The sequence below is a fragment of the Calonectris borealis genome, chromosome 1 (genome assembly GCF_964195595.1).
Source record: "Calonectris borealis chromosome 1, bCalBor7.hap1.2, whole genome shotgun sequence".
NCBI classification, from domain to species: domain Eukaryota; kingdom Metazoa; phylum Chordata; class Aves; order Procellariiformes; family Procellariidae; genus Calonectris; species Calonectris borealis.
Window position 1 is genome coordinate 202,447,825 of NC_134312.1, and position 23,374 is coordinate 202,471,198.

The 23,374-nt window shown below is 41.9% G+C and overlaps 1 protein-coding gene across 4 annotated transcripts; it reads left to right on the forward strand.

Annotated features, from left to right (window-relative positions):
• Nucleotides 1–1,255: 1,255 nt before the first annotated feature.
• POGLUT3 (protein O-glucosyltransferase 3) lies at nt 1,256–21,884 on the forward strand. Of its 4 annotated transcripts, XM_075140031.1 has the most exons (9): nt 1,450–1,512; nt 11,960–12,061; nt 12,471–12,664; nt 14,066–14,352; nt 14,778–14,994; nt 16,364–16,560; nt 17,507–17,701; nt 18,728–18,832; nt 19,694–21,884. In XM_075140031.1, the coding sequence occupies exons 3-9, from the start codon at nt 12,568–12,570 to the stop codon at nt 19,817–19,819; spliced, it is 1,224 nt and encodes a 407-aa protein (XP_074996132.1). In that variant the 5' UTR covers nt 1,450–1,512; nt 11,960–12,061; nt 12,471–12,567; the 3' UTR covers nt 19,820–21,884. The 4 variants fall into 4 exon arrangements, with proteins under 4 accessions (XP_074996130.1, XP_074996131.1, XP_074996132.1 ...); XM_075140029.1 differs by lacking the exon at nt 11,960–12,061 and having other exon boundaries at nt 1,256–1,512; nt 12,467–12,664; XM_075140032.1 differs by lacking the exons at nt 1,450–1,512; nt 11,960–12,061 and adding an exon at nt 3,569–3,777 and having other exon boundaries at nt 12,467–12,664.
• Nucleotides 21,885–23,374: the final 1,490 nt, after the last annotated feature.

The following is a 23,374-nucleotide window of genomic DNA, read 5'->3' on the forward strand; positions in this document are numbered from 1 at the left end:
ATCCATGAAATTACTTTGTTGTTACATTTTCTAGAGAATAATACCACGATCCCTCTTTCCCCATCACCAAGCATTACCGCGCTGACAAGGTATCTCACCCACAGGCGCCAAGAGGAGCCTTCAGCGCTGGGACGCGGGCGCGTGCCTGAGCCATGCTGGGATGGGGCGCTGGGCTGAGAGGCGCGAGCTCGGCCTCCTCCCCGGGATGGGAAGGCGAGCCCAGCAGCAGGGAGCAACGTGCCAGTACGTCCCAACAGGGTCCCTGCTCTGTCCTTCACGTTAAATACAGTCACTGTGGGAAATCCTAGAAACAGCGAGGAGGAATTTTAAATTAGTTTTTTTTTTCTTTTACAGGAATCTCTGTACATGAGTTGCTACAGGCAGTAACAATTAATAAGCTTTAGAGAAATATGATTTTTTTCCTTTTTAAATTCCTGATCAGCTGTTCAGCTGCCGCCTGAATTGTATCCTAAAACACAGGTAATGTGGTGTTTGCGGGGGGGAACACACAGACCCATCTGCTCTTCAGTTCGGCCTGCACGGCGCCGGTAGGCAAGGGAAGGAAAACCTCTCAGGACGTGAAAACGCCGGGCTCCGGGCAGCCTGCCCGCGGACGAGTGGCTCTGGGGCTCGTTCCTCACTCTCACACCAGCTCTACTCTATTCCTCTGACTCTCTGAAAGCGCACCGGCTGGGAGCCTGGCACTGCGCTGGGCGCCCAGGGGCCGCTGCCCGCTCCCCTCCGCCCCCGCAGCCCCCGCCCGGCGGGGAGGCCGGCCGCCGGGACACTCGCTGTTCCGCAGCACGGCCCGCAGCAGGCCAACCCCCGCCCTTCGTGGGACCTCCGCGGCGTTCCCGTGCGCGGCAGCGGGGGTCCGCGGGCCGTTTCCCGGTGCGGGCTGCCGGAGCCCCCTCGGCAGGGCACGGCCCCCACCTCCGGCACAGGGGCTTTGCAGGGAAAGGTTCTCGCTCCCCGACCTCCCTGGGCTCCCACGCGTGACGGCCCGTGCCCGCGTCCTGCGGCTCGTCCCGGGCCGAGGGGAGAGGCGGAGGAGGAGGGAGGGCAGCGCCGGACTCAGCCGCCCGCGGCCAGCCCGGCCTTTCCCTCGCCTCCCTCCGGCACTGCCCGGCCCCGGCCCCGGCCCCGGCCCCGGCTCCGGCGGGCCGCCCCGCGGGGCGGGGAGCAGGCAGCGGCCGCCCGCGGGGAGCGGGCGCGGGTCCGCGCAGGCCTGGAGGAAGCCTCGGCCCCCCGCTCCGAGCGGGCGCGGCCAGCGCGGCGCGGCGGGGCTCGGCGGCGGCGGGGCGATGGGGAGCCGCGGGCTGCTGCCGCTGCTGCTGCTGCTGGGCGCCGCGTTGCCGCTGCTGCGGGCGGCGGAGTCGGCGGACCCCGTTAGCGCCGAGCGGAGCCTGGCGTGGGGCCCCGGGCTGGAGGCGGGGCTCACCCTGCCCGTGCGGTACTTCTGCATCCAGGCGGTCAGCGCGGCCGGGCACAACTTCTCCCGCTCCCCGCCAGGTACCGTGCGTGTGCTCGTGGGCGGGCAGGGGCGCGGGATGGAGACCCTGCCCGGGGCTGCCGTTTCCTCGGAGGAGGTGGTCGGGGCTGCCCTTCCCCCTCCCTCTTCCCCTTTTCCCCTTTCCCTCTTCCTTCCTCCCCCCTCCCGAGCGCTCGCGGTGCCGTCGCCGGTCCCTGGCTGCCCCCCGCCCCTCTCAGCATCCCGCCCGGCCTCGCATCGCCCGGGACACGCAGGTCCGGTAGTGAGCGGGGCACACGGTCAGACCCCTCTTTTCTTCTGGTACAGCTGAGTGCCTCCTTCCGTAGAGCTCTGCGTCTCACCCGCAGCCTCCTCTAACAGTACGTGTTTTACAGCAACGAACCAGGAAGCTCCAAATAAACCAGTGCTCCTGGAGCTAGTGGATGTCAAGAAATCCCGGCACCCTGCTCAGAAGTGCTAATGTAATTATTTTTAATGCTGCACACACACCAGTTGCTTAAAATTTCTGTCTCGGTAAGCACAACACTCTGGGCTCCGTTATCCTACTGCCGCTCCATTAAGATGGAGCAATTTTCATCTCTTGTTTACTCAGCACAAGCACAAACCGTCCCATGACACTTCTCCTGAGGGTGGGAGTTGGGATTTGTTCTCGCGGTCCAGCAGTATGCTGCCAGTCAGCTATTTTCTGCTGCAAGTTAGTTCCACATGCTCTGTATTAATAGTTTTAATTTTGAATAAAAATAATTTTTGCATCGCGGATTTCATAATTAAGATAACCCTGAAATAACCACCCTGGTGAAAATCCTGTGTTGCTAATTTATATAGGGCAGAGCTAATTATTTTGCTCTGTATTATTTACTATTCATATAGATGGTGCTGAGAGGATATCTACCAAGTATGCACGGCCTCTTCGTATCTTGTAGTTAGAACGCTGCTGCTTGTGAAATTAAAGAACAGACATATATTATACAGGTTATGTCTTCAGTCTGACAGAACGCCGGTTACTTCAGGTCTGGACTTTCTCCAGCTGCTGTTGCAACTTGGTGTTGGATTGCAGCGCAGCTTTGTAATTGCACTGAAGAATGCAACTGCACGCTCACTGCCAGTGAAGCGGAGGCTGATTTCAGCCGCACAGGGAGAGCCTTGGGTTCAAACAACAGGTTGCTGAAGGTAAAAAGGTGTGAAGCTCAATTGGATTCTCATGCTAGTTTAAATCCTCCAAGATAAGCTGATAGGACGTGGGTACTGAGAACCTAGTTTTGACCTCAGTGTGTTCGTGTATGTTAGTATTTATATTAATAAATGCAACATCTTTGGAATGTTTCCAGGTCCTGATGCCATTTGGCATGGAGTGGTCTCCATTCGTACCATGACATTCTGTAGCCTCCAAACCAAGGCAGTGCTGCCGACAGGGAAGAGCTGTTGGCTTGGCCCGTGCTAACTGCTGAGCCATGCCAAGAATTATTTAGGAGAATGCCAAGGAACCTTTAACAATTTAGCGGTACAGTTGATCATTCCAGTGAATGAGCACTGTTTAATGTACTCATATAGGCACAGGCTATAAATTTCATTTCTCAAATGATTTTAAATGTTCAAATTCTCTTTGTAAAATGTCAGTAAGAATTGCAATTAATAATATTTATTAAGGCACTGCTTTGCAATACAAATACATCTGAAAATATCCCTGCTGGGATAGCTAAATAAATCCACATTATCACCTCCGTTGCACAAACAAGAATACTGTGATCAGAGCAGGAGAGCTGCAGTTAAGGCTTCCCATTTGTAAAATTTGTCCAAATCTATTAAATTGTGGTTTGTGTGGATTAGAATTTCAGTCAAGTAGGTCAGTACTTACTGGTATCCAGTATGAAACTTATATAGGATAATGAGTAGATTTTAAATCCAGATGAGTTTTCTGAGTGTCAAGACTAATCACCAGAATTTATGTGCACCACTGAGCACACAGTAATTTCGACCTACAGGCTGTAACTCTTTGACCCGTCTTTTTAAGAAGATGTCAAATGATGCGGAATTCACTCTTTCCCTAGAAAAATTATTCCAAAGATTAAAAAATTACTGCTAAAAGCATAGAACTTACTTTTAATATAAACTGCATATATTTTTTCTTTGGATACTTCGGAGACTTTGGATCCTTCTTTTCTGCTAGGTTTTCCCCTAGGTTTAACAACTGCCCACCATGTCTTTATGTACGATTGACCATGACCATCAGCTGTTCTTCAGATGATCTAGGCACTCTGCTAAAGAGTATTTTCAAGGCCTCCCAGGTATTCTTGCAGGTTTTACCAAATACTTTCAAAAAGAAGTGGCACACTTCTTCCAGCATTCGTTTCAGTGTAGCTAAACAGAGTGCATCTCGGTTACGCTCACCTTCGTTTTGCACGTCTATTGCAGGACCTCCCTTCAGGTCTTTTGTTGACCGCGATGCCTGGGCTTTTGTGATGGTCACACAGACTTTCTACCACGACCAGTATTTCTTTGTTCCTGGATATACGCCCTCACATCCGACTCTGTTAAAGCATATGCTATTCAAAGGAGCCCATTTTGCCAAGTGAACCTGTTTTGTTCAGCTGCCTCTTTATTAACGCTATCGATTTCACAATTTCCATCTGCGAAAGTAACCAGCAACGATTTCAGTAAAACAGTTGAGGAAAAAAACCTTCTTTTCAGATCTTTTAATTTCTCTTCTGCATACATGTCAGAAATAGGGTGACTGGGTTTTTTGTTCTTCTCTAACAATTTGCATAAATCAATACCTTGTTACCTTTTCTCTCTTTCCATCCCTGCTTTCTTCACTCGTTCATCCATGCATGGAATACCTCTTTTGCAAGCTACACAAGAGAAAAAAAAATGCATAAAGCAAGTTTCATCATATGGATTTCTTAAAATATCCCATTTTGACTGTGTCTGTATTTTAGTCTCTCTTCAGGACTGGAAAATTATTTTGTACTTAAAATGTTGGCCCAGGCAGGTTTTCAGGATAACACAGAAGTACTAGTGGTGACAATTCAACAAGGACACATTTTTCTTTTATCATTTCTTTGGATTGAGAGAAACAGAAAAACGTGAGTGAAAGTACCATGGTAACCTTCCTCCAATTTTATAAAAAGAAATCAGCAAAAAGCTGTTATAATTAAATACTGCAGTAGTACTTAGGCCTTGGACCCATTACGCAACGAACGTTGTAAATCATAAACAAAAATCCTGTTGCCTCCAGTGAATAATTTGTACTTACATTAAACATTCAACCTCCCTTTTCTTCCCCCTGCCTTTTAGTGGGGTTAGCCTTTTCCCGGAGAGCTTTGTTATCGGGTCACTCTTCCCTTATCAAATGCTTCCTGCGTCTAAACTGCCACCAACTAAAACTAAAACTAACATATCCTTTGGGTAGGTCCGGAGCTCCTCATGTCTCTAGAGCGGTAAGTACATAACCAGCTGGGAACCAAGACGCACTTACGTATTTCCTGTAGGTGAGGACAAGGAGATCAAATTCAGTAGTTATTTGACTTGTGATTTCTCAATATTCACTCATTTTTATGAAAACTTTGTTTTCTCTGGTAGGAAATCTCTATACCTGGTTAAAATGCTGTTTTATAAAATGGGTAGAAAGAAACAAAGATGTAATACCAACAGAAAACTGTTTTCTCTGCGATCCTACCTCATGACATGCTCTGAATTTGAAGGCTTCTTCATCCAGCTAATACTAGGTGATAGTCATAGGGAGAGGATACTTGGCTTAAGTAAGTCGTCTGCTTTTAAGCGAGTTGAAAACGATGGTTGTGACTGGCAGTGACATTTATCATAGAATCATAGAACGGTTTGGGTTGGAAGGGACCTTAAAGATCATTTGGTTCCAATCCCCCTGCCATGGTCAGGGACACCTTCCACTAGGCCAGGTTGCTCAAAGCCCCGTCCAACCTGACCTTGAACACTTTCAGGGATGGGGCATCCACAACTTCTCTGGGCAACCTGTGCCAGTGCCTCACCACCCTCATAGTGAAGATTTTCTTCCTTATATCTAATCTAAATCTACCCTTTTTCAGTTTAAAGCCATTACCCCTTGTCCTATCACTACATGCCCTTGTAAAAAAGTCCCTCTGCAGCTTTCTTGTAGGCCCCCTTCAGGTACTGGAAGGCTGCTATAAGGTCTCCCCGAAGCCTTCTCTTCTCCAGGCTGAATAACCCCAACTCTCTCAGCCTGTCTTCACGATCATTGTCATGGCCCTCCTCTGGACTCACTCCAACAGGTCCATGTCCTTCTTATGTTGGGGGCCCCAGAGCTGAATGCATGAGACCCCCCAGATGGGGTCTCATGAGAGCAGAGTAGAGGGGCAGAATCACCTCCCTCAACCTGCTGGTCACACTTCTTTTGATGCAGCCTAGGATAGAGTTGGCTTTCTGGGCTGCAAGCGCACATTGCCGGCTCATGCTGAGCTTCTCCTCAACCAACACCCCCAAGTCCTTCTCCTCAGGGCTGCTCTCAATCCATTCTCTGCCCAGCCTGTGTTTGTGCTTGGGATTGCCCTGACCCGTATGCAGGACCTTGCACTTGGCCTTGTTGAACTTAATGAGATTCACACGGGTCCACCTCTCAAGCCTGTCAAGGGACGGCATCCCTTCCCTCTAGCGTGTTGACCACAATACACAGCTCGGTGTTGTTGGCAAACTCGCTGAGTGTGCACTCAATCCCACTGTCCATGTCGCCGACACAGATGTTATACAGCGCCAGTCCCCATACTGACCCCTGAGGAACACCACTCGTCACTGGTCTCCACTTGGACATCGAGCCATTGATGGCAACTCTTTGAGTGTGACCATCCAGCCAATTCCTTGTTCACCTAGTGGTCCATCCATCAAATCCATGCCTCTCCAATTTAGAGACAAGGATGTCATGCAGGACAATGTCAAATGCTTTGCACAAGTCCAGGTAGATGACATCAGTTGCTTTTCCCTTATCCACCAATGCTGTAACCCCATCGTAAAAGGCCACCAATTTTGTCAGGCATGATTTGCCCTTAGTGAAGCCAATGTTACCAAGCCATTGGTTGTCACCAATCACCTCCTTATTTTCCATGTGCCTTAGCCTAGTTTCCAGGAAGATCTGCTCCATGATCTTCCCAGGCACAGAGGTGAGACTGACTGGCCTGTAGTTCCCCAGGTCTTCCTTTTTTCCCTTTTTAAAAATGCGGGTTATGTTTCCCCTTTTCCAGTCAGTGGGAACTTCACCGGACTGCCATGACTTCTCAAATATGATAGACAGTGGCTCAACAACTTCATCTGCCAGTTCCTTCAGGACCCATGGATGCATCTCATCAGGTCCCATGGACTTGTGCACCTTCAGGTTTGTTAGATGGTCTCGAACCTGATCTTCTCCTACAGTGGGCAGTTCATTCTCCCAGTCCCTGCCTTTGCCTTCTACGGCTTGAGCGGTGTGGCTTGAGCACTTGCCAGTGAAGACCGAGGCAAAAAAGTCATTGAGTACCTCCGCCTTCTCCGTATCCCGGGTAACCAGGTCTCCTGTTTTCTTCTGAAGAGGGCCCACATTTTCCCTATTCTTCCTTTTATCCCTGACTTACCTATAGAAGCTTTTCTTGTTGCCCTTGACGTCCCTGGCCAGATTTAATTCTATCAGGGCTTTAGCTTTCCTTACCTGATCCCTGGCCGCTCGGACAATTTCTCTGTATTCCTCCCAGGCTACCTGTCCTTGCTTCCACCCTCTGTAGGCTTCCTTTTTGTGTTTGAGTTTGTCCAGGAGCTCCTTGTTCATCCATGCAGGCCTCCTGGCATTTTTGCCTCTTTGTTGGGATGCATCGGTCCTGTGCTTGGAGGAGGTCATCCTTGAATATTAAGCAGCTTTCTTGGCCCCTCCTCCCTGCAGGGCTTTATCCCATGCTACTCTACTAAGCAGATCCCTGAAGAGGCCAAAGTCTGCTCTCCTGAAGTCCAGGGTAGTGAGCTTGCTGTGTGCCCTCCTTGATGCCCTAATGGTGGATCTTGAACTCCACCATTTCATGGCTGCTGCAGCCAAGGCTGCCCTTGACCTTCACATTCCCCACCAGGCCCTCCTTCTTGGTGAGAACAAGGTCCAGCATAGCACCTCTCCTCGTTGGCTCCTTTATCACTTGGAGAAGGAAGTTATCATCAACGCATTCCAGGAACCTCCGGGATTGCTTATGCCCTGCTGTGTTGTCCCTCCCAAAAGATATCAGGGTGGTTGAAGTCCCCCATGAGGACCAGGGCTTATGAATGTGAGGCTCCTCCTATCTGTCTATAGAGGGCCTCATCCACTCAGTCTTCCTGGTCGGGTGGCCTGTAGCAGACCCCTACTATAATGTCACCTGTCCCTGCCCTCCCTTTAATCCTGACCCATAAGCTCTCAGTCACTCCTCATCAATCCCCAAGCGGAGCTCCATGCACTCCAGCTGGTCATTGACATAGAGGGCGACACCCCCTCCTCGTCTCCCCTGCCTGTCCTTCCTAAAGAGTCTGTATCCTTCCATTCCAACACTCCAATCATAGGAGCCATCCCACCATGTCTCCGTGATGCCAATAAGATCATAGCCCTGCAGGCTATGTGCGCACATCTCCAACACCTCTTGTTTATTCCCCATGCTACGTGTGTTTGCATAGAGGCATTTAAGCTGGGCCCCCGATGAAGCTGTCTTACTGACTGGAGTGGCTGGAATTCCTTTGTGCTCCTCTTCAGGTGCTTTTCTGCTGACCTATGATCCTTCTCCAGGCTCTGGGCATCTATTGCTGGCACTGGCATCAAACTGGTAGGAGTGGGATGGATTGAGGTTCCCCTTTCCTGGCAACCTTAGAGGCAGAGGTGTCCATTCCTTTGGGAGAGTCATTCATGGAATCCATTGCCAAATTCAAAAGGAGGGGGCTCACTCCTGCATTAAGACCTGTGGCAGTATTTGGTTGAATGAGGAACAGAAATTGTTACTCACCTTTGGAGAAATGTGTCTTTCCTCTTATTTGGACTACAGCTCCACACTGTCCTCATGCAGAAGACTATGAGGAAACCAACTTCCTGATGTTTTCTTCTTAAGCCTTTCAAAAGACTTACCACAGTCTTAGTGTTTGTGCTGGCCCTAGATTCAGAGTTTTCAGAGTCTCTGAAGTCTCTTCACTCTGGTAGAGTGAAAAGCAGATACTTGGGTCATAAAAATATGGATCACACAAGAGGAAATTAATAAAATGCTGTCCCAACTGTCTTAGACCTGGGTACATTGTCCTTCTCATTTAATAAAACTGTTCCCAAGTCTTGACCACAGTGGATCAAGCATTTGCAACATCATCCTAGTTGGCATTTATTCATTTTCTCTATAATCCAAATCCAAGAGAAGTCTAATTCCATCAGAATCGTTGTGAAGAGCAAAAATTAAAATAATCCTTTTCTTCTGAAGAGGAAGTCTTTCCTTGTTGCCTTCTCAGCTGCCTGATACTCAAGGGTTGCCTCTCCTAGCTCAGGAATGGTCCATCCCTACCAGCAGGAAATGAAAGATGGCAGGAGGCCTGTAGGGATGAACAAGGAGCTTCTGACTAAACACAGACAGAAGAAGGAAGTGTACATGTGGTGGAAGCAGGGGCAGCTGACCTGGAAGGAATATAGAGATGCTGTCTGATTGTGCAGGGATAGGTTAGAAAAGCCAAAGCTGATCTGGAGTTGAATCTGGTGAGGGATGTGAAAGGGCAACAAGAAAGGATTCTACAAGTACATCAACTGCAACAGGAGTCTAGGGAAAACGTGAGCCTGCTGCTGATGCGGCAGGGGACCTGGTGACAAATGACACAGAAAAGGTACTGAAGTGCCTTCTTTGCCGTAGTCTTTACTGGTAAGATCAGCCTTCAGGAATTCCACACAAGGAAGGCACAAGGAAGACTTACCCTTGGTGGAGGAGGATTGGGTTAGGGAACACTTAAAAACCTGGACAAACGTAAGCCTGTGGTGCCTGATGGCATGCACCCATGAGTACTCAGGGAGCTGGCTGACGTCATTGCGAGGCCACTTTTGATCGTCTTTGAAATATCACGGCAAATGGGAGAGGTTCCTGAAGACTGGAAGAAGTCACGTGAAATTCAATCGGAACACAAGAAAATGTTTTTTCACTGTGAAGGTGGTCAAACACTGAGGCAGATTACCCAGAGAGATTGTGGAGTCTCCATTTGTGGAGGTATTCAACACTCAACAGAACACAGTCCTAGACAGCCTGCTCTGGCTGACCCGAGCAGGGGGGTTGGACTAGATGATTTCGAGGTCACTTCCAAACGCAACAGTTCTGTGATTCTTGTTATTCTGTGTTTCTCCATTATGTTTCTATTACCAAGTGTTGCATGGTACAACATAATCTTGCACAGAGCAAAGGAGAGCTGAAGGATATATTTAGAAAGAACCTGACTACTTCTCTCAATAGTTCTGGATATCTGACTCATGGATGGTTTTGAAACTGGCTACAGAATTCAGGCTTATTCAAGGAGGAGAAAACAAATGGGGAACTAAAATTCATTGTTTCCCAGAACTTCCTTTGATGCCTGTAATTCTTGTGTTATCAGACAGAAGTTTTAAAACAAACATCTTCTCTGTAATATGTAATCACATTTTGGAAAAAGAACTGCCTTAGGATGCTTTTGATGCAACAAATACCAGAATGTTTAAATGGGGATTAAGCAGTCATGGAAAACCTTCACTGAAAGCTATTGAAATTATGTGTATACAAGCTGTGATTTTTCAAATCCTTTTGTTGAGATTTCTAGAAGGGGAAGACAGTAATTTCAGAAGTATTCCTCTGTAATTTCTTTGTCCTTACCATCTTGCACGTCTCTGCTAGTGACAGTAAGGTGCAAGATACTGAGTGGACCTTTGGTTTAAAGGTCAATTTATGGCCTATGATCATACAGCCATTCTTATGTTATCATTTTATTTCTACCATTTTTTTTTCTATTTTTTTTCTGTTTATGCCATCTTGAAAGGTAATCAGTAGCTAGATATCAAAAATACACAAAAGGGCAAAACTATACTTTTCTGCCTCTTCTCTGATGATGACTCTGCTTGCAGATACACCAGAACAAGTTGAGGAGCTCCCAAATTGGGAGCCAATCTGAATCAGTTCTACTCACATAGATCCAAGCTGTAGAGATCCCAAGCTGTGACAGTCTTAGATCTAAACTAATATACCATTCATAGAAATTGTTCTGGAGTTTAAGTCTATTCGCGTAGCTTGAGCTAAACTTATACTTGCCCAGGGAAATGTCACACTGCATAACTGTACTGCTAATGTGTCTTCAGCCTACCACCTAAGCAAGCAGAGAGGTGTCCACTCATCGTTCCTCTGAAAAGGAAGTACCACGTATCTGGAGCAACCTTAACATTCCTTTACTTCTGAGAAATCAGAAGTGCACTTCTGGAAATCATTCTGGACTGGTACTTAATCAAATGAGGGCTTCTCATTATAGATCTGCTAGCTACTGAAGACAATATTCTGCATTCCTTAGTTGGTGGGAGTGCTGCTTGCCACACTGGTATCCGTGAAGGAATGAATGCTTGCTTCATTTTATTTCTTCAATATGTTGTCAAATGAAGGTATTCTGACTTGCTTCTTGGCATCTACAGCTGGCATGAACTTTGAATAGTAAGAAAACTGAGGGATGATTACAAATGATCCACATTTTATATTCTTACATTGGAACACAAAGCAGAAGAGGGGGTGTGTTCAGCCATGAGAGATGATTCTGCTCACAGACGCTGACCATATGCTTATTGATTGAGGGATCAACTCTGACAACAATATCTGGAAGAATCCAAGTTACTCAGGGTAACTGTTCTCTCTGTGAAGAGGCATGATGTGTCAGGAAATACATGTCTGAAACTATAAGGACACTGCCTAATTTAATCTGGAGACTCTTGCACAGTAGTTGACTTGAATCCAATTTCAAGATCCAGTGCTCTAAGGAAGACGTGACTGATCGTTAAACAACTGTTGTACTTACCACATCAGTAGATTCATTTGTGGATGCAAAGTATGTTAAAATATGGATTGTATAGAATTAACTGTAACATCTCAATCATTTAGTGCTATTGGGACACATTCGAATATTAGTAACATCTTGATTTTATCTGGGTTTTTTCAGTTTAATTTCTTTCTGTATACTACTTTGTGGTAACATTCGTTACATTTGTTTGGTTTGCAATGCTTAGACTAAACATTTTGTGAATAATCTGTCCCCCTCTTTTTTGAAGAATAAAGTTGACCATGACCATTAGTGACAGAAATAAGGGAATATAACAGATTTATTTTATGCATACTCATGTTGTCCACAAAATATTCCATGCCCAGTTAAAAAGTCACAGTGTATTAATGATGAAATTCTGGTGATCTTTAAGCACAGGTCAGACAGATGTCCAGGAAATATCTCTACTATCATTCTCTTATCCCTGCTTTTCAGTAGCTGGGACTTTAAATTTGCAAGACAGTCAGCTGCAGCCCAAAGGTGAACAATTTGTATCTGACTCCTGCATGCTGCAACTGCCTTTCCACAAGCTGGCAAGTATTCTTTTCTACTGTTATTTTAACTTGGTTTCCTATCTTTCTTACTTTAGAGGAAATGGTTATTCCTCAGAGCACTAACTTGAAAACTTAGTATTAAACCTAATCTTTGCTTCAAAATACTGTCAGCCTTTCCTTCTATCTTGTAATCATTATTTAACTTTTTATCTCCATCTTTATCTCCACAGGTTTTTCATTTATTAGGTATGTGATGATCAAGAAAATTTAGTAGGATGATCTTCCATCACTGGAAATTAATTTTACCAACTTGGTATAGTAAAAAAAATTCTAGTGCAAAGTTAAATTAAATTGGACTTAATCCAGTAGTTTGCTCTCACCTTTATTTCATATATGTGATTCTAATAGCTTAAAGTGCTTGTATCTGTTTTTATTTTCCTCTTTTCAGGAAGAACACAATTTAAAGTGGTAATTAAAGCACTTTCTCCAGAAGAAGTCACCAGAATTTACACCCCTCGCCCTTTGGATAGAAATGATGGCACATTTCTTATGCGGTATCGGATGTATGGGAGTGTCAGAAAAGGGTTAAAAATTGAGATATTTTATGGTGATCAGCATGTAGCTCAGTCTCCTTATATTTTGAAAGGTAAGGGTACTTTTTTGATTTAATGTAATGTATGATGGTAGCTACAGAAATGCTATGGACTAATTTACTGCTAGAGGAAGAGGTGGGAAATTAGAGGTTGGTTTGCCCTTGTTCATGTAATCTCCTCACAAATGCTCTCCTTATACAGAGAAGTAAGCAGTGACATTGCCAAGTTACAGGACTTAGATGCATAAGCATGTAGATTATGGCCTCTGATGTTAAGGTGATGCGTGTTTGGACATCTCCTCTTCCCTCTTACATAAGGAAATGGATCTCTTCAGATTTGGTAGGGAATAAGAGAGCAATGCTTGTATTTTTGCAAGCAGGTAATCACTTAAACATTGTGTTATTTTTATCTAAAATAGAAAATATTACCTGCAAAAGCAAGAAGTTTGTGTTGTTCACAACACTTTATAATTCAATTGGCTGTGATTTCTGAAATGTGTGATTCTTCATAATAACAAAGACAATATTTCTTTAACTAGACAATATTTGACTTTCTTTCCATTAGCCCAGTTTAATTCAGTGCAGGTCTACTATGGAAGAACTATTTAAAAGCAGGGAAAACAAGGCAAACTATTCTCTCATTCCAGATCTGCTTCTTTAACTTCCTTCTCTTGCTCTCAAATAGACAGCTCTTTAGCAAAGAAAAAGATAATATAAAGATACTTCTCTGGAGAGTCTTGTTTCAGTTCATCACTAATTCTTCTAACCAGAATTTGGTCATTTTTTTTAATAAAATTTCCTAAATACAAACTTAGAGATGTCTTCAAACTGAAATGAAACTGTCCTGAGTCCTCAAGGTAGTAGTATGCCTTTTTTTTGCTGGTGCACATTTACCAGCAGCCATGAAACTATGACACAGGACAGAACCTGTTTTGATTAGAAGTCCATGAAATAAGGGCTTTTTTCACACTCTACGAGGCTCTTGCTTATACCTAAGCTCTCTGCTTCAAAAGGACAAAAAGAATAGTTGATTATGAAAAAAAACACCTTATGCCAGAGGTAAAGACTACGGTATCCAAGTTCTGAATTAGGCTAAAATTGAAAGTGTAATACCTGAGCTTTGGTAGGTATGGACAGTTAGAACAATTCTGAATACCCTATGTGGTTGGCAGGTAGCACAATAATGGAGCTTCATTTTGCAGATGAATTTCACCCTGGTAACAAAAAATCTAGTATTTTGATTTCTGAAACGAGAAGAATGTTGCTGTTTTCCCAATTACACTGCTAAACCCTGTAAATGTTGTAGGGAGGATGGTTTCCCAGGAAAACTTTAGAAAACTTGGAATAAAAAATGTCAAGCCACTGTAATGTCTACATTTATATGCCCATGTGTTTGGCAAATTGTGATTGATGTAGAATCACAAATATAGACTCTCAGTGCTTTGTTTTCTGCAGGACCAGTTTATCATGAATATTGTGACTGTCCTGAAGAAGACCCTGAGATCTGGCAGAACGTTATGTCTTGTCCATCCCAAGAACCTCAGATTACAAAGGATTTCATTTCTTTTCCCACCATTGACCTTCAGCGAATGCTTAAGGAAATCCCAACAAAGTTCAGTCAAACAAGAGGTGCTATTGTTCATTACACTATTCTCAATAATCGCATCTACCGTCGCTCCTTGGGGAAGTATACAGACTTCAAAATGTTTTCCGATGAAATGTTCCTGTCACTGGCAAGAAAGGTATCAGTTTCAATCATTTAAGACTATTAAGTCACGTTCTACTATGGCAATACTGCATTTGTTGTATCTTCAGATTTGTAATTCCTGAAGTAAGATTCTACTTTTGTTTTTTCATCAGAATGACAGTGTATCTTAGGGATAATGTTTGGGGGCTGAGCTTGACAGTAATGAAATTGCTAGGAAAGTTACAGGGGCTAAGGCCCGACTCTGCGAGCCTTTTCCTGGCCTCTGTGAGTGTTCCATTCATACTTCCTTGCGGGGCAGAAACTTGAAATTCATACCTTAAGCTCAGCTAAATCTATTAACTATCTAGTAGTTAATCAATTTATTGATTCTGCATGACATAAGGGAACTGAGGAATATATGTAAGAGTGACAAACAACCTCTATCTTTGAATTATTATCCTTTCTTGGGTATACATTTAGGTTCATCTTCCTGATGTGGAGTTTTATCTTAATGTTGGAGACTGGCCAGTTGAGTATCGGAAAGCTAATGATACACCTGGTCCTATACCTGTCATTTCATGGTGTGGCTCTGTGGATTCAAGAGATCTAGTCCTTCCAACGTATGATGTAACCCACTCGACTCTTGAAACCCTACGTGGAGTCACAAATGATCTCCTTTCAATTCAGGGAAATACAGGTAATTTAGAAATTGTGGATTTGAAAAAAGAATTTGTAAATTCCATCAAAGAAGCAAGTTGCATTCAATTAATGTGTTAAAGTCTTCAGTTCACAAGTGCCTTAGGAGGTCTCTTAATACGAGCAGGTTAGTCTTTACAGGTTGTAAACACTTTCAACACTGCTACTAAGCAGGTGTTTAATCTGGATTTAGAGCCAAAATTTGAGAAGTCCAGTTTACAATGGTGAATTTTAACTCAAAGGTATCCAGAAGATAGCTACTGTAACCTGTCAAAAGAAAAGTAAATATAATTAAGAGGCCTTTCTCCTCAGTGAAGGACTTGAATATGTTCCTTCTAATCAATTAGTAATCATTTTCCTGACAGTGACGTGGCCCAATGTTCTGTTTACATAAAAATGAATTTGATTCCTGAAAGTAAACTAGTACTATGCTGCAGCCTCTTTCAAATAAGAAAATATTGTCTGTATAAAAAAATACCTCAGAGTGGGATCTTCTGAATTGTTTTTCTAGCTTTGAAGGAAGAGTCAGTTTTACTGACAGGTGTCTTCCTCCTCCCCAGGAAATTCAAGAATACTTAGGGATCAGACAAATGGCATGAACAATACCTAAGGAGTAAAACTTGAGTGAGGAGGTATTTCTTTTTATTTGATTAGTTCACAGTTTCTCTTTTATTAATTTTTAAATTAAATATTTTAATTATCAGTTTGAAGCACTCTGTTTTTACTAATTTAGTACAGCTGCAATTAGGAGATGATAAGAGCCTACTCCACTTTAGTAGGTCCTTTAAGAAAATTTCCAGCAGAAGGATGAAGAAGGACATATTTAATGTTTTTAAAAGCAGGCAGTAAGCAGAGATGAAGTCTTTCAGCCTCTTGCTAAGTATCCTAAGGGCACAGTATAGCCATTTTTTTTCCTTTTTAAGTCATCATTAAGTGATTCCTCAAAGACCTAACTAAATTGCTGGGTAACAGAAGTGGATTTTACTAAAGAAATTTTGGTTATTGTGGCAGGCTTTATGGATGGGGAATTATTTTAATTATTAGTATTTTACTTACATAATTTGATTATAATACCTTATGTAGCTTTCAAGATATTCAGGTTATTTAAATATAAACTTATTGAGTGGAAAAGCAATTCTCTGATTTTCCTCTTTTAAGTGGCTCAGTTTCTCATCCCAAAATTCAAGCCAGAACTGGGAGTTTAAGCCCTGTGATTAATAAGTGATTGTGGATTCACTACAAGAAATCATGCCTGTTTTACCATGTCTCTAAGCGTAATGCCACTGTCATAGCAAGTTCCTTATTTGCACTAAACATCTCATAAATATTTCATTACTGTTTGCTTTTACCTTATCGCTCAATGCTCATAGGCCCGTTCTGGGAAAACAAAACTGAGCGAGCTTTATTTAGAGGTCGAGACAGCCGAGAAGAACGTCTCCATCTTGTCAAGTTATCCAAGGAAAATCCAGAACTACTAGATGCTGGAATAACAGGATATTTCTTCTTCAGAGAAAAAGAAAAAGAGCTGGGAAAGGTTCAGCTGATGGGCTTCTTTGACTTCTTTAAGGTAGCAAGCAAATTATAGTTTTGGATTAATTTTTCTGTCAAATTCTTACCAACTGAAAAGACAAGGCTTACTTTTGCTAATTCCATTCAGTAAACAAAACACTTAATGCTACACCAGGAACACTGGTCCATGCGGAGTAGATAGTCCACCTGTAATCAAAATCATAGCTTCTAAAGAAAGCCACTACGCTTTTTTTGTGGAGTCCCTGAGAGAGAGTTCTTGGAGATTTTTTTTTTTTTTAAATAGATTGAGAAATTTTATTTCTCACCATCAAGGTTTCTTTTATTTGGGGTAAATATGAAAACAAGTTATGCATAACGTATGCAAGTACATTATGGATGTCAGAAAGAGTCCTTGTAGTAACAACTTAGAAAAATAGATGGGTGTTTTTGTTGCAGTTTAACACACAAATTCCACTGGAACAGGGGTATAAAAAGTAAAGGGGACAGAGGCCTTGAAAAAGCAATTATAATATATGGCAATTGAAGTCTGTTCCAGAGATTAATATATCAGAAATGCTGTAACAGCCAAGAGCATCTGCCAGAGCAGTACAGTTACTTTTAGTATGTTTCAGATTATTCTACATAATAATATAATTTTAAGTCAGAATAAATTTACTCTTTTTGAATTTAAGTATAGATCAGTTTTATTTCCTTCCTAGCTCCACCCCTTGCTCTATCCCAGGACACTTTAATAGAATACCCATCAGGCAGTTCATGTGACACAAAGGTTCTTGACTGTCAGTCTTGGGTTGAAAACAAATCTTTTTTCCATTATGTTATCCAGAACACCTGGAAACTACACCTGCTTAACACTAAAACAGGTTTGAAGATGAGAACTAATAAACACAATTATGTCTTGCCTGTGAAAATAGTCTTTTATACATCAGTGTTCCCATTCCGATTCAAAACGTTTGACCTTTTTTTCCTCTATCTTCATATTGTAGTACAAATACCAAGTGAATGTAGACGGGACAGTAGCAGCTTATAGGTTTCCATACCTCTTGCTCGGTGACAGCCTAGTATTGAAGCAAGATTCCCAGTACTATGAACACTTTTATATTGGATTAAAACCTTGGAAACATTATGTTCCAGTTAAGAGAAACTTAGAGGACTTGCTAGAGAAAATAAAATGGGCTAAGGTAAGTTCCCTTACTAATTCAAGTTCAAAGTGATAAACAAATATGTAAACAATTTATCTTAATACTCTCTTCATTTTATATTTCCACATACATATTTTGCATGAACTTTATTGAGATCCTGGGATACACGAAGTACATTTTGTTATTAGTATAAGATGGGAAGACCTTAATTCAAGTAACCATCTCTATTCAGGGAAATATTTAAGAATTCATTTTAGGTATGTGCAGAAGTGTTTCATGAGTCAGAGCCTTAATATACTGACTAATGCAGGTAATTTTCAAAGAAACGCCCAGAATCCTGAATACTACTTAATTAATTCTATCGCTTTTTTTAGATCCTGACTAGAACAGAAGTCATTGCATGTTCTGTTTGAATGTACAAAAAATCGCTGCTCTCTAACATGCTCAGAATGAGAGGCTGGGATTCTGTAACCAAACAAACCAATATAATTGTGTGACTGAAAACACCATTTGTGCTTTAAGTTTAGCTATTAGGTTAAAAACATATGAAAAGTTTCTGTTCCGAGAGTACTGTAGTTCTTCATAAAGCACCCGATGAGAATACTGAAAGCTTTGAAATATAGACCTAAAAAACTTGAGAGTAAGTACACGCATTCAAGCAGAGTTATTTTTAAAAGGAAGACATTGAATTGCATTGCATACAAGAGGACAACACCTGTGGCTTTGTCTTCTGTAAAACTAAGTATGTCTGGGAGATGTCAGACCTGATTTTGAAGAGGCTTGTGGCTTGGACAAAACAGTAGAGCAGTAATCAACTGAGTTTTCAAAAATTGTACAATTATCCATGAAAGTTGTTATTGATAGCCCTAAGGTATCAGTTGTGACCATAAAAGCAATCCAGTATTTTAAAAAAATCTGCAATTTAGCGTGCCTTTGCAGTCTACCAGTAATTGCGCTTAAAGTTGCAGATTTGAATAGCCCCTTTAATAAAACTTCTAATGCCAGCCAGGCTTTGATAACTCACTGATTGCTCTATTATTCATTTGTTTCATCTCAATTTTCCAGGAAAATGATGAAGAAGCAAGAAAAATTGCTAAAGAAGGACAATTAATAGCAAGAGAATTACTTCAGCCTCACAGGCTTTACTGCTATTATTATAAAGTGCTCCAGGTTAGTACAATAGATCACTTTATTACTTTCCCCCAACTGCTACTGCTACCAATGCTATAAATTTCATATTCAGTCCTTGTATCAGTAGCAGGCACGGTTCATATTATTCACAGGAGATCAGTGTGAACAGCTTTGCTAAAACTTGCTTCATCATTGAAGAGGCAACCTGACATAATAGTTGTTTTACAGAATCAGAGATTTTGGTTTTTTTGCCCCCATCCCCACAGTCAGACCTGTTTTCAGTGTCACTTGGTATGTCGTTTCTAATAGATGTAGGAGATAATCTGTACACAAATTTATTCTTTTTTCCCTTCATACTTACCCCCTCATGAGCTACTCTGCTGTATTACGAAACAATGAATACATGGAAAAGAAATTCCGGAAGTATGGCTAGTAAAGTGGTAAGAGGTGAGGCAGGCCAAATAGTCATTGCTTCCCTAGGAGATGCAAATCTCTAGTGAAAGACGTTTCTGTTCTCTGAAAGTACTAATTCCTTTTTCCTGTTTTGCTCTGCAGAGTTAGATCTCTGCTTCAGCAGCCACAGGTTGACACAAAGTTTAGAACTGTTTAGTGTACAAAAATGACAGCATTATCTGCATAAAGTGGTTAGAGGCACAAATAATGACAATATTCAAATTACCATTAATAATAGCACAGGGGAAAACATTAAAGGAGGTTTTCAGAGGCAATGTAGCCTATTAGTAGGTGTGTTATAAAGACACCTTGTAAACAGGTTGTAAACAATGACATAAGGAGCCTGGATAAAGGCAAGCTTGTGAGTGGAAGGGAGGAGGAGAATTCAGTTTCATGAATTATACGTTGGTGCTTATAGCCTTCTTAAATGTTGTTTACATATTTCAGAAATATGCCAAACGCCAAGCCAGCAAACCTGAAATACGGGATGGAATGGAACTTGTACCTCAGCCTGATGACAGAGACTCAGTATGCAGTTGCCACAGGAAAAAGCCTTTAAGGGAAGATCTGTAACTGTACCGGATGGAGAAAATCACCCACTTACAATGCAAGAATTCAAATAGGAATTAAGCTGTGAAATCTAAGACACTTATGCACTCGCAAACATTCTTAGTTATGTATTCTTCTTGTATTTACATATCCTTTTTCACAGTGACTCTGATCTACAACGTTGGTTCCCACAATTTTGTCCCCACGATCACCACCAGGCAGATGCTGAGCCTGTAATGGGGAGCGTCTAGGGGATTTGTTTGATGTACTGCATCATCAGGAAGAGCGCAGTGCTGCTCATGTTCCAGCTGGGACCTAGTTACCAAAGTTTTATGAGGAACCAGTCATCCACAAAAGATCTTCCATGAGTCAGTGCAAGTTATTCTAAAGGAGCATTTGCAACATACTAAAACAGTGTTATGATTTCTTCATAAAGTTTACCTCAGTGTTAGATTGTTTCTTGTATAACAATTTTCTAACTAGACAAAGAAAATGAATATTTGAGATTTACACATACCAAATCTGGTGTTGCTTTGAGATTATTTTGTGGTCTATGACAGATAACAGAATAGAGAACATGATATAATATTTATCAATTTCAGACGAAAATGAAGAGGAGGGGAAGAGATCAGAATAATATTTTTATAAGCACCATGGCTGTGAATCACCAAAATTAAATGCTGTTTTAAAGCAGACTGTGTAGCTATCACAATCACCGTGCTTTGAGTGCCAAGACACCACTCTGAAGACCTGTTCTCTGCCAGTGACCATGTCTGTGAATATAGGCAAAGATCCACAAAAGGACTTAGGAACTTAAGGTGAGGCCGGGTGAAATACTCTTGTCTTAGTTCAACAATACAGTCTACAGTATTCTAGGCTGCTTGAATATTCACACATCTGAAATTTGTAGATGTTAGTAGAGTTTTAGACTGCCTAGGTTTAACTTCTGTGTAGAGCTAAGGATGCCACTGTATTTTTCACTTGGTTTCATGAGCTACTTTTTCCTGTGCCTAAGTCCCCAGAGGGATCTTAACCACTTTCTGAATTTAGATCATATCTAACCTTATACTGAGATCAGAAAGCAGGTCAGACTCCATTGTTTTGGTTCAAACATATGACAGAAAAACCTATGCTGCGCTTTCTATGTAAGAGTCTAGGGGTTAGAGACCATACTAAGCAATTGGGAAGCCAATTGTCCTTGGTTTGATTCAAAGCCATTTTTCCAGAGTGCCTTAGCTCCAGACTGGAGAAGAGGTCTTCAGGTCTTCCACTGAAGTTGTGCAGCCATGAAGCTAACAATACAAAATTCACAGGGCCAGAAGGAGCTGGTCATACTGTTGCAATAAAGTGTGCCTTTGGGTGGGGCAGAGGAAAAATCCTAGTCCTGGATGTGGCTCCCAATACCTCTGTTGATTTTTACCCAAGTTTGTCTACTTCAAAATGCATAAGCAGTCCTGGGAGGAGACACCAATGCCAATACCAAGACCAATGCCCACAAGCACCCATTTCTGTCCTCTGCATTTTCGTCCTGGCTAATGTAGCCTGCCTGCGCAGCTTCCTACTCAGCTACACTCAGATAATGTCTTTCAGGGATACCAAATTCTCCCTACACAAAAAGGAATGGAAACACCTTAAGATTGTGGACTCATCTAATTGCTTGGGTGCCCAAAGTTTAGTGCTCTGCATCTCCTGCAGGCTTCATTCTTGGTTCTACACTGAGTTACTCTCATAAAATACATAAAACAAAATTTCTGCACTAGAACAGGAAGAAAGACTAGATTTTTCAGTATGCTAAATGTGGAAAGAACTTCAGGTTTCTAAACAGGTTAATGCAACTGTCCGTCAGTCATTTATTACGTTACGTCGGTTAAGAGAAAACCTGGAACATGCTCTACCCATCATCCTCTTTGTTCTGGTTTTAACACTAATATAAATAGTGGTTGTATTTTTATTTAGCATGACAATCAGTCCTAGAACTTCAGACTATAAATATATGTTCAGCTCATCTGACATAAAGCTTTCTACATCGACATTCAGGAACGGGGTTCCATTGCTGAAGCTAACACTTAAAACTGAGTATGTGCTCCTCTTTCCTTCTCTGCGTACAGTCATTTTTACTGTATGATATGATCTTATTTTGTGATACTATCCATTATACCATATGCATTTTATATTCACCAGTATTTATGGAAGTGGTGTGCTCAGCAAAGGCAATTAAGCATACCAGATGGTTGAAGCAACAAAGTTTTCCACCTCTCACACATATATTTCAAACTAGAAGTCCAAAAATTATCTGTTTATATTTTAAAAAATGGGAGGGAACAGGGGGAGTCATGACACATACTTTAGGGTTCTTTGGAAATATCTGTGTAGGAAAACTTCCCTGGCTTGAAACAGAAGTCTTTCAAACTGGAAGAAGAATCGGATAAAATTTAAATGGTCATGAATACAAATAAATGTGAACATTTCATCCCTCCTTTCTTCCCTCATAAAAAGGGAAAAAAACTATTCTAAATTCTCTGCCAAAAAAAAAATCCTTGCTTTTGTAATAAGCATCCCTTCAAAGCAAAGACTAGTTTGTCACAGAATGCCTTACAGATGCTTTTATAGCTTAGAGGCAAGAAATATCCTGAAAAATATGAATACATTCATCTTCCTGCCAAAATTTAAAAAAAGTAGAGACATGGTAGAACTTTCATTAAAAGTGCTTAGTCATTTGAGAAAATCTGGTTCAATTTATAACTACAGATCTTCCAAAGATAAAAGAAGGTAAGGCAAAGCCTCTTTTCTTTCCATTGGTGGTACTATATGCAATTTAAATTGTAATGAAGAGCAACAGTAACAATTGCCCCTCCAGGCCAGAAAAGATGTCAGATCTATTTTAGTTTGATGACAGGATAATACTCATTGGCCTGGTGTGTTACAGGAATTGCTAAATATTCAGTAAAACCTGTTTGTACAAGTAAAGTGTAATACATACATTACCCAGTATTTTTAAGCGACATACATACACTAGAGTTTCTATTATTCTGCAGTAGTAGTTCTTGAACAGTAAACCTCTTGTACACCTAATGGTGATAATTTTAAAAAATAGTTACCATACCATAGTACTGAATTTTGCTACAGTAATTTCAGCTTTTAATGCACAATATAGAATTTAATATAGAGAGTAAAATCTGTCCTGTTTTCATCAATGGTAGTCATTTTTAACACACTGTAGAACTTATCACTGGTGACGGGGACAGGTTTATTTGTTTGAAATAGTATGTCCTAAAGTCCAGGGCCAGTATTTTCAAACATAGGAATCTACATAGAAGTGGTCTGACTTCCAAATATGTTGGTCATGCAGAGCCTTTACTTAAGGTTCCTTATTTTCAGATCCCTTTAACCTTAACAGTAGTTTCATACAGTGAACACTCCAAAAAATTAGTCCTTTTATGTTATGTCATATATATGTCCTAATATATTTAGGCACCTACAATACTCACCCAACCTCAATTTCACCTTGAAATGAGAACGAGTAAATCACGATCTGTTGTACATAAAAGAGATATAAATTCAGTACACTTTTAGACTGTA